This window comes from Saccoglossus kowalevskii, chromosome 20 (assembly GCF_978046115.1).
Source record: "Saccoglossus kowalevskii chromosome 20, keSacKowa6.1, whole genome shotgun sequence".
Classification (NCBI taxonomy): domain Eukaryota; kingdom Metazoa; phylum Hemichordata; class Enteropneusta; family Harrimaniidae; genus Saccoglossus; species Saccoglossus kowalevskii.
This window is the reverse complement of record NC_140660.1, coordinates 9,218,678-9,231,094: the sequence shown is the minus strand read 5'-3', so window position 1 is coordinate 9,231,094 and position 12,417 is coordinate 9,218,678. Positions and strand designations below refer to the sequence as shown.

Sequence of the window (12,417 nt, the reverse complement as noted above, 5' to 3'; positions counted from 1 at the left end):
TTAAAAAGAAAATTTCTTTTCCGCAAAAAATCTAATTTGTGTTATTCTTTGTGGAGCAGAAAAGTGAGTTATCGTCTCACAGTGAATGTAATGAGACGTTTGATTGGGCGAGTGGGATGGAGGGCGGTGATCAAGTCAGATCAGGTGCTGTCAGTGAATAAACGTGACTGAGGTCTGCGAACTGTCGTGTGGGCAGTTTTGTATTCAGCTCTGTGTTCGTCTCAAAATTGCTGAGTGATCATGTCTACTAATCGTCGGGTTTCAACACAAACATACTTTACACACTTGCACACAAATTGATGGAGCTCTTTGCGAAGAGTTGACTGGGCGCCTCTCACGCTCTTGAAATCTGACAGTTATCACCCACCGACCAATCAAACGTCGTGGCTGTGCACACAACCGAGTGCTGATTCGTGTGTGTGGATTTGCTTCTACACCAGTCGCTCGCTAAGCAGAGTACAAGAAGGCAAGGATATTTTGCAAGTGACTGTCACAGTACGTAGCGCAGCAAGTAAACCACGGGATGCCATCGTTATTGTCCTCCGCAGCTAGCAGGAGTTTTATTCACTAGTCCCGTGCGTATTTAAGGGGATACCTGTCCAGTTATCGCTGCCAGTGCATTCTCCTCAACCGGATGATCGTGGCTGTGTTCAACGCGTAGTCTTACTTTAAAATTAACTGACGTCCACCCAGCCAACTATGAGCAGGAATTAGCCGCAATAATCACCTGGTGAAGAGAGAGAGAGAAAGAGAGAGAGAAAAAACGTGGGACCGCAACTGAGTTGAAACATGAATTACCACAATATTGTTTTCACAGCGACATTTCTGTTGTGCCTTCTGACAAGTGGGTGCTGGTCGTGCGGTCCTGGGAGGGGCGGTGGACGGAGGAGACCATCGAGGGAACTAACGCCACTGCTGTATAAGCAGTGTATCCCCAATGTATCCGAGAATACCCTCGGCGCGAGTGGACCGAACGAGAAAAAAATCACGCGGGAGGACGATGAATTCAAAGACTTACAGACGGTGTACAACGCCGATATTATGTTCAAAGACGAAGAGGGGACCGGAGCGGACCGATTAATGACACAGGTAAGGTTTTTTTATCATGTATTTTGTCGAAACGATCTGAAAACTGTGTCACACGTGTTTGATGCATAACAACGTTGTTAATATATCAGCTATGTGTGCACTCGGCAAGTCCCACGGCGATGACAGTTTGCTCCGCTGTGATTTGACTGTCCTTTGCAAGAGACAAAACCCCGAATCCATCAGTATTCAACCTCCGCGTCCGCGCCTCCAATCAACGATAACGTTTCAGTTAATGACAACCTCAAGTTCCGTGCGTTGAATTTGACGGCAGTACAAGGGAATTGCGACGGGTCGTCTGCTTTAACTGAAGCGATTTAATCGTATCACTGCTATCGAGTTTATGTACGACAGGTCAGATTGTTTAACTTACCTTACCTTAGCTACGCGACGAGTGCCAATGTACCAGCCAGCGCGGTTTCGGATGTGGGGTTAAATCCCGCAGTCGTTAAAATACTAAATGGGGCTGTTGACAAAATGACTAAAAAGGGGGATTTTTAATTTGGTCCGATGTATTTCTGACGCATCGAAATGTGTTCAAAATTGAGTTATTTTTGGAGCTTCATATTTGTAAGCCTCGACTGGCTCGTAAAACTTGAAAATGGTAATCCCCCTAGTTAAATTAAGCCAAATAAAATCCGTACGTCAGATGCGTTAGCATTTTTTCGACTATTTTGTATTTTTAAAAATTGTAATTCTCGGTAAAGTAGGCAAATGCGCTTGTTTGAGTTTTGTTTTGTGTTGGTGCTGTTGTCGGACGGGGTAAGCCTATCGTGGTTGGGCAAATAACCTGTTTTCGGTGTTTATTAGTTATAATACGTCGCTTATCGGAGTGTCTACATTTACGAGTATTTCAAATGCTAACAAAGACGCGATCTTTGTACTGTAGTTCGTTGTGGGCTATTACCGATTGACTCCAGCGTTAGAGTCGTTGTCGCACTCAATTTGTACCCCGATCAACAAACAGCTTCGGTAAACGAACACTTATAGCCAGACTGTGGCTAATGTCCCCCATTACCTGTACGTAGCTCGCTGTATTTTAATTAAAAATATCAGAAAAAAATAAAAAAAATGTATATGTTTTCCTTCCGTTTTTTGGCACACCCTGGTTAAACGTTTTTTTTTTTATTCACCAGGATGGGATAGCGGCCGAGTAATACCGTATTTGCTTGTGAGATTATATTCGCCCCAAATTAAGGATAACGTCAAAACATGGCGCATTTCGGGCTATCAGCGCGATATTAATAACCGCATTTGTTTTTCACTGGCGCAAATTAACTCGAATTCACACGATGAGTGATGGTCCCCACGTCATAATGATGCCTTTTAACTATATGATTTGTAAAAATAAAAATTAAAAATTAAAAAAAATCCCCTATATACGAATTATCCCCGATTTGACCTAGTCGTCAAGCTCGGCAAGTCTCGTAACACGGCGATCATCGCCGAGGAGGAAACTTGTCAGACTATACTATAGCAATATATAACTCGAAAAACCTGAATTGTAAAATCTAACTTGATGTTACAACCCGATAAAAAGATTAGCCAATTGATAACACAGACGTAGCAAGGGACTCCAAGATATCTCTTCGATTAGAGGCAAGGATACACGGCTGCGATAACGACCCAGACAAGGAATTCTTCCGCGTCGGTCATTTATCACTAGAGCCAAATAAATGTTCTCCATTAAAAAAAATCTCATTTAATCTTTCATGATTCCTTTTTTCAGGCTTGAAAGTCGACGACGGGCCTGTCGTGGTTCTGTCGCCAATGCAATTCACGGTATGCGTCACGAGACTACGTTTCAGCGGCGGCAAAGCTTACTTTTCGTCCCCCAGCCGACATGGGGGTGATAACTTTCTCGAAAATCATCACGCCCAAATAGCATGCGCGAATTTTAACCCGAAAACTTAAAACAATTCTTGTTTTAGCGTGCATTTTTGGTCGCAATAATATTTTACGCAGAACAGCCATGTTAAAAAAAAAAACTGTTATCGGCCCACAGACCTAAGCAATATCTTCAAAAGCCGCCTAATATAATTTTTAAATTTTTTTTTTGAAAGTCATCTAGCGGCAAAACATTTGAATTCAATAGGTGATTTTCCGAACAATTGCGAGATCTCGCGAGATGCATGAAAGACGCGCGTCGAACGTCTGCTGCAAAAATCGAACGATTTGATTTTGAACTAGAATTTCTTTATTTCGCAGCTTACATTGACCGGCCGATCTTCGACAGAGGAATATTGCTTCCGACTACCCTTACTTAATCGAAATTGCCTATCATCAAATGTGGACAGCACATTATTAAGCATGGAAATGTCCCCGAAATACTTTCGCGTTTGTCGAATCCCACGCGATGTTTGACGCGACTACGACGCTATGACCTTTGTTTGTCCTGTTTTTACGTTCGATTTCACGCATAACGCGTGATTCTCGCAGTGTACCGGAAAATGGTCTATTTTAAACCTGTACTCTGCGGTGCCGGTATTTATTGAACGGAGCACAATGTCATCGATTTATGTCGAGCGCGTGAAATGACGCGAGTGTGTGCAGTCGCTCGCCGACATTGTCTAACATCACAAAACATAAACTCATTCCACTTACAATTGCATATATTCAATTATTTCGCACTGTGATTATTATGACGCCGATATTAATGAGAACAAATGACGATGTTTAATTTGCCATTATCCACCGTATTATGGCGTGTGTTCAGTAGAAGTCGAGTCAAGTAGCCGTTTTATACCATTACTGACTTGTACTGGGTCACGTGACTTGTTCATCTCTTGACCGTCTCACGTCGGTACAGTGCGATATCTGGGCAGAACCTCGACTCATTGGTGACGTCACACCGGGTGGAGAAAGTGCATTCTTAGACCTCGGCGTTTAAACGATTTCTGTTCGGTGTTTGACAGATTTCGCTTCGTTTCTTTGAAAATATGTTATATATGTAAGTGACTGACTGATTCTTTAAAGAAACGTTGACTTTTTTCATCCTCTGAAAAGCAGGTTGTCGACTTTTGATAAATTCCATTGAACGCACTGCACTGGGAGTAGCGTTAATCCCTTTCTGTTTTGTTTACGTGGTCTTTATTATAAGTTAAAATAGAACGATAATCTTTGATTGGTGTATGTTTTTACAACGACTTTATTCGTACGCATTTTTTTTTTTAAAAAAAGGTAACGCAATCTTACCGTCGGGGTGTTTTCTCAATTAAATTGTTTTACTGTGACTGCATTTTCTTTTATCCGTCAAATGTTGTACTTTTTGTTAATTTATAAATGTGATACGGTGTTCGCCTTTGTCCGTTCTGAAAGGAATTCCGTGCGTGTTTGCTTAAACGCTTATGGGCTGCCTATATGAGCCTGTACCGGACTCTGAGAAAAACAAACCCAAAATGGCCGCTGAAGTCAAACAATGAATATCCTTGTCGGTTTGTGTGTGAGCTAGGGAGTCAGGCTGAAGTGCCCTTTTTTCAGTGGCCGTGTTAAAAGCCTAGGCGAAGTGGTTTGCGTTCAATCGGAAAACAAGCTATAAAACGACTGTAAAATGGCTCTGTTTGAAAACACGCAGAAAAGAATAATAGTCGCAACCGAACGGAGTACACGAAACCACTTGTAGTCTGTTATAAACCACTACTTTTGAAATTATTTCAAACTGACCTAACCGAAACAACTAAAAAGTAACTCATGGCGCTTCCGTATATTAGCCATATCCGGGCCTAAATTTTTAAACGAGATAATTTTTCCCGCCAAAAGAATACTGCTATATTTTGTATTTTTTTTACGCGTTTGTCAATGATGTCATCGTTAACTGTGTACCGCGTAGGCATGATTTACTATTGCATATATGTCTTGTTCAAAATTTGAAAGAAAACAAATATTGAAAAATAACATTGACCTTTGTTTTCAAAAGGCCTAATACATGTTACAAATCCAACTTCGAGCACGAGATTTCAGAACGAAAGTTACCAGACGTATTTACGCTCCAATCTACAATACCCGCTAACTAAGCAAGCACTAATGTTTTATTTTTTTCACGGAACTGTTTTTACTGTCGGTTAGCTGTGTTTTGGGTAAACTAACCAAAGTGTTGTTGTATATTATTTTGACACACACCACAACAATAAGCTGGTGTTGAGGTGTCCCAATTTGTTTTCGTGACAGAGCCTTTCACTTGTCTCCTCCCGTGTATGTACCCTGCGTATAACATTACCGCTATTACAATGAGGCGCCTACTTCAGGGCTTACCAAGGTGAACTAACTCATAATTACCGGAAACCAGAGCTCCTAGTCAACCTGATTCCCATAGTAGAACTCTTAAGAACACTTCTCAGTCACTGCAATCTCTGCTCTCTTATTAAACGATAGCCTAGAATCCATGCAGCGTTCCATGCACTCGCCCTGAGCAACTCCGCCAGCGCCTAGCTGCAATACTAGTAATATCACTTGTATTCCACACGCAACTGAATCTCCGCTCGTTACGCTATTCAAAATAGATTTGATTGGTCGAATAAATAGGTCTAACTCTGACGTCATCGTGAGTGTTGCGTTCAGATGTGTAGCTAGACCATGGTGGTCATCGGACACGAGCGACACCCCAGTGAGGAATCCAGCAAAAAAAGTTGTCGCAGATTTTGATTACAAACTTTAAAACTTTAAACAGTGTTATTTTCATTCACGCACTAGCATGTCAAAGATTATTCTGTTATCAGCAGCACGTGCTACGCTAATAACATCAGTGCATTTGTGAATCTTTGCGAACTTATCATAAGATTATGACGTGGTAGATCGTCGAAAAAACGCGAGACGTGTCAGCTACTCGTAATACCGTGAAACGTTGAACCTCAGTGGTGACGCTAAAGAATCGGTTGCCTGTCGCGTGACGTGAGGCGGGTCCCGATAACAGAAAGCCGTGGAAACTATCGAAACTGATTTTAATGTCACCTCCATAACAATGGAACAACTATTCTTACTTCCAGAAGGAAATAACGGATTATTTATTGATGAGCAAATTTAAAGTAACGCTGTGGCCCGGTTAGACGCGCTCATCTCGTTCACATCGTGACCACGATATTTACCAAAATTTCAAATACCTCAAATTTGAAGTACACATTGAATACAACCCCTAAATCAATGTCACTGTGCTTGTTTAAAGTGGCATTAGTTTTCATAAAGAAGCACCGCGAAAACAAATAACCACTTGCTGAAGATGCAAAGGTGCAAAGCTCAATGACGGAAGCCCGTATGGCCGAGGTGAAGGCGAAACATCTCAACTCTGTAAATTTCAAGCGCCGTCGCAGCGCGCGTGTTCAAATTTCGTGTAAAAATGCAATGCATTATGGGTCGGCGCGGGCCCGAATACCTAGGATTCTGTTTTTTTTTAAACTAAGTACGGTAAGCCAGCAAATCATATTTATTTCAAAAATCTCGAAAATCAAAACAAACGAGAATTATGAAGTAGCAGATTCGTTATATTTGATGTGAAGCAATTGATATTTCTTGACAAAACAAGCATAACGTAGACGACCGTCCATTAACACAGTGCCGTTTGTCATCGGTTCCGTATGAGTTGTGTCGGTGTGTGATCGAAATAACAAACGATAACATGTTCGATATTCTGGAACACGACTGTAGAAAAAACAAAATAACACAGACGATATATTTTGTTAATGAAAATAATTTGTTGTATATTTCCAGACGATATTGCGTCGTCATTCCAAACGAGCGACGCTGGCGCGTGTCTTACATGATATTAGATATGTCACGTTGCTGTATGCAAATCGGCCATTTTGGAAAATTCATTCCCGTCCTCTTTCGCGAGCACGAATCCCCAGAGCAAGTCAAGTTGCGATCAGTGACATCTCGTGCATGCCACTCTCTTTAGGAAACGTAGGAGGTTATGAATGTGAATGTGAACCGGGACTCCCTAGCAACACTACATCATGATTCATACCATAACTCACGAGATCTCGCGATATTTCGGTCTATAATACGAAAGTCGAGGGAGAATCATAATATGCTGGGAAAACATTTATACGCTGTAGGCCTTAAAGTTCTCACATCCTGGCACTTGCGTGACCCATAAAGATCACACATCCCGGTACTTGCCGGAGTGATTCATTATCAACAGTAGTTTTGATTTCTGAAATAATACAACAAAATGTCAAAAAAAGTTTAAAACAAAAAAAACTGTTGAATTTAACAGAAATAGGTGCATAAAGTTAGAAGGATTAAATTAGAAATGTGCTAGAACAATACCCAGTGCCATGTGTGACCTATAGGGTCATGAGTAAGGCGTAACATCGGGTCCTTTGGTGGCATTCCATGAATTTTGAAATTACACATCAAGAGACAAGGAATATGTAATATATAATAACAGCGATGCCAACAACGCCGACCTCAGGTTGCTATGCTCTCACATAAAGTCGTCGACGATGACGAGTGTTCATAAAAAAACATTGATATCTATATTTTTGATAAGATGAGAAGTTGTTTGTTTGTTTGTTTTAACTTTCATGCCTCGTGTATATCGTCCCGTTTCAAAGACCCCGCCGCACCTTCGTATCGCCCAGACACCGGACGATGAGGATGATGCTTGTCAACGCATCGAACGAGTGTTCTTTCTTATCGGCGATACGATCCGACCTATAATGTTGAACCCCATGTACCGGTATGTTGATTATCTCTCGCATAGCGTGGGAACCTGGAGACGGTACAGCCATCTCACCTGGCATACATGTGGTCAGTCGGTAGGTTATCATTTAATGCGTACACCTTTGCGGCGAATAGATCGGCACTGATCGAGCCCAGAGTCAAAACACTCACAACGTTCAATGGGAAGAAGAAAAAAAAACGACACGCGTCGATAGAATGATAATATTCGTGCTGTCATTAACATATTTGCTAATAAATGGCTAAATAAAGAAGAAAAAAACATGTTGTTTTTTAGTCCGATTACATCGTTATCACTGATTCGGCGCCGACTACCGCAGACGATAAAATGAATAGATATTTTGCGAGGCCATGTCGTCTAGAAAAAAAACGAAGAACGTCGGCCTTATTTCAGTACCCTAACTAGAACAGCAAATTATGTATTTTAAGGACGGTGTTGCCTTTATTTATTTAGTGGCTATTTTTTTTTTCTTGGGGTTCACAAATAGAATGGACAATCTGTCAAAATGGCGTCCTTGACGTCACAACGATCTGTTGTTGGGTCTGCACTTGTCTTGAAAATGAAGACATTCGTGGCCAGATGTTCCTAGATGTGAATCAATTGTATCACTAAATCAGTCAACACGGAACTTGAACCCGCTCAATAGTTATTATATTTACCAATAGTCTGTGATTTATAGATTGGTCTAGAATCTTCATTTGTTGCACATTTTAATTTTTTTAATGCATTTTTTCGTAATTTCTTTGTCAGTTGTACACATAATTTCACATTGACTCGATGACTTGATCCATATTTTCTCCAAAATATAGAACAAATTATGCAAATTAGTTAAAATTGTCTTTATTATCAATGAAATACTCGGAGCTTAAAAGACGGAGTACATTTATTTGATGTGATCTTCTCACAGTTTTTTTTCGCCAACTATTGAATATACGGTCAGTTTCCATTCATTACAAGCTAGGAACGAGGCTGAATTAGATGGACGTTTTCATGACGTACACGGACAACCATACCACGTGACCCCTCAAATCGGCAATTATACATGCGTAGAAAAGTTCTGGGAAGCTAAAGTTAGATGGTGTGCTCCGTCTTGAACGGTGGAGAAGACGTCGGTATCACGTCGTGCGATTTAGGAATTGGCCTTCGTCCAACATTTCTATAATTTATAGATTTTTATGAAAATATCGTAAATATGACTGGTGACAATTTACGATGCAGATGGCAGGTAACCAGGCACTGAGAGGTACGGAGTCGGAATTATCATTCCACCGCACCTGCACTGAACTCATATTTGGTTGTTTTTCCAAAGTCGTCTGCAACTTTTATAACTTGATTGTGGGGCTGGTTGCTAGCACGGCAAAGACGGTAAAGACAGCGTTGCTAGGAATCCCCATATCGTCATCTCTTATTAAAACTAATTAACTATGGAGTCACGTGGTTCCTAACGGTGCGATTGTCTCTCATGTTGGATTAGATCGATAGATTTTTTGTCGCCGCACGTCTCTCCAAATTTGGCGCGTTGTGAACTATTTTTCTCTTTTAGTTCAGAACATTTACGACTGATGTACTATCGCGACCACAAACCCATTCTCTTGAATTTTATCAATATTCATGAACTTTAATTTCAACCGACATGCCAGTTAATGAGCATTGTGCGCAATTGCGTCATTTGAAAACGTTTCAGTGTTATTCCAAACGGCTAATAACAAGATCTTGTTTCGTATGGATATTTATAAAAAATCAAATGAGGTTTGTGGTCAAAATAATACGACATAAATACTAGTTATTGGTAGAAACATTATATATGCATTCGTGTTATAGCTCCCAGCTGAGGAAATAAGTCAGAACAAACAAACAGTGACGACGTTCCAAAATGTCTCCGTAATAACTTCATATGCAATACTTGTGAAACTCCCTTCAGTTTATGTCAGATCTCGATATCTTTAAATGCATGTTTACACAACGGGAGGGACATCTTGATATAAGACTAATCTCATTGCAAATGTACTCACTGGATTAACATTATAAAAAGAAAACACATGTCAGATTACTCCTATAAACAATCGTGTTTCATGATTGTATTGTACAATCACAGGGATTGACAACCCCTTAATGGGGAAATGGCCGCCGAGATCTCGTTAAGAGCAAGAGAGCCGCGTGACTTGTTTCTGTCCCCAAATTAGCGTCCACTGTTACGCTGACCTATGCAACTATGGTGTTTGGAAAAGTGCACGCGATTTTGAGGTCAAAACAAGTCGCGTGACTGTCTCGCTCTTAACGAGATCTCGGCGGTCATTTTGTGAATAAATAATAGAATAAAACCAAGTATCGCGCGACGCACACAACGCGTGTGAAAAAAATTGTTTGTTTGTTGACACGGAATTTAAACGCGCGCGTCATGAAAATCTGTACTCTATAAGGCCCACAATTCAAATACCTCCACCCTCACCTCATCTCATCTCCGACTCTTCAAACAACGACCAAACTGTTTTGAAACGGCTGTCTTTCATCAGAAGTCTATATGTTACACGAATTTCCCTCGCACCAAATTCTCCATCGTTCAGTACAATAGTCTGAACGACACACGTCCACTTGATGACGACACCATCGTATTGTCACCATGACAACACGTGCCCGACTGCATAATTGACGTTTTAAAAAGTCGCCTCCTCAATCTACATGTCGTCAACACTCACTCGTTTGTTTTCACAACTTTTCAACAAATTCCTTTGTACACCTTTAAGAAGTTAGAATAACAAACTGTTCTGACATACCCAGTTTTGAGAGGATCGTATCAAGACGTGTGTGGTTAATACGGTTAGTACTTAATTGACCGTTATATCAGCAGTTTAATAATTTGGTGACTACCTTGAACTTTCAGTAATGGTACTGTCAACTTCTCAAGTTGTGGACAAATCTTATCAATGGATTTTATGAACGCATTTCTGAATGACTGTATAAAACAAGCTCCCGCGCCATGTTGCCATAGAACCGTCGAAACGGACATCTTTGATAATTAAAACTCTCGTGCTTTTTATGCAATAAACACACAATTTTATCCTCAGTGACGTCACATGGTGGATCAAGGAGAAAGAAAAGTAGTACTTATTAATGTTATTACAATCCCATTTATATAATCGCTGTTTTATGTCAGTGGCAAACGGTTAAAATTTGTATCTTGATTTACGCATGCGCACAAGCTACGCTAAGATATTGTGCCAATAATTGAAAATACAAACCATGATGTATGCAAAATTATGATTGACAATCTGTAGACAAAAATAGTTTATGAAAAAAATAATTGTGTTTAGCCATTCGAGTTTAACTCATGGATAGTTTTTATAACTGTTGTCTGATATGTTTACCAATACTTGTGTTGTATATATTCATCATTCTGATTGGTCGAGTAGGGTGCACAGAGTAACACGCGCAGTGATTGGCTGGAAGTCCCACTTCCGGTATACCGACGCCAGTAGTTGGTAGACCCTACGACTCAGTTCGAAATACAAGCGTTTATACGTCGTTTAGACGTATGTCAGTTGTCGAACGAGATCTCGCGAGATACTAGAACGTGGTGGTGAAGATTTCACCGCGAATTACTAGTAAATTATAGGTACAGGACAAACTTATTTAATATAAATTGCGTATAACACGGCTGAACTTTTTAAAATTGTCTTTTCATCTCACTCGAAAAACCTTATTGCAACGTGAAAACTTCATATTGCACATATTGCATACTGTACATCACATGGCGCTTATTTTCGCATTGTCATCTCGTTGATTTGATGGATCTGTTTCTATTTCCTGAGCTCTCCTATTTGCTCAATCTGTAGTAATAAAACATGGTATTGGCAATGAGTCGAGAAATCCCTCGCCATAAAATACCCATTAACGGTAGCTCTTCGCATGACCTTTGTATATCGAAAGCTTCTCGTTCTGTGTGACGTATTTGTTTTATCATCGTGTGTATTATTGTATGCCAAGTTGGGAAAATGTATTTTTTACCCGAATTTGTGAATATATTTTTTAATTTATTCATAATTTTGAGCCCACGTGCTCAGTTTTTAGTCCTGATCCTAATCATTGTAGAAAATAATATTGACCAAATTGGTCGAAATATGTCTGAAATAATGTGTAGTTACATAAAAATAACTCAAAACTGACTTCGAATATAGAAAATAATATCGAAATGATAAATAAATCCCCATCTAGCATTTTTGCGAGAGGATAATTTGGCTGTGAAAGGGTTAATTTGACTATTTTATAGATTTCAAATAAAAACAAATGACTTTTTATAGAGTGGTTTCGAAATATTATTCCCCTGGAAACGAGTATCATGAACAGTTTTTTTATTTAACAATACAGCAAAACGCTTTCTGCTTTATTTTAAAATATAAAGACTGTTCCATGATTCGCCATTTTTATTACAGCCTCGTTCACAGCGAAAAGGAAATAGCCGAGTAATTATTCTCTTATTGTTTTCTCCGTCGTAAATCTTATGTTGATCATTATAAAAGCGTGTTAAATTTATGACAAGGACATTTGTGAACTTGACCTAGTACGGATAACAATCCGGCCGTTTTTCACACGATACCAGCCGAGCGCAAAACATTATGGGCCTGTAAACAGGGGGATATTTATTTTTAAAACAATCC

The 12,417-nt window shown here is 39.9% G+C and overlaps 1 protein-coding gene across 1 annotated transcript in view; it reads left to right on the top strand.

The window, feature by feature from the left end:
* Positions 1-645: 645 nt before the first annotated feature.
* The window catches only part of LOC100303518 (hedgehog), a 42,522-nt gene continuing 30,750 nt past the window's right edge, over positions 646-12,417 (top strand). Inside the window, 1 exon segment of the mRNA XM_002740152.5 lies at positions 646-1,089. Coding sequence (XP_002740198.1) covers positions 790-1,089 — 300 coding nt within the window. The 5' untranslated portion in view covers positions 646-789.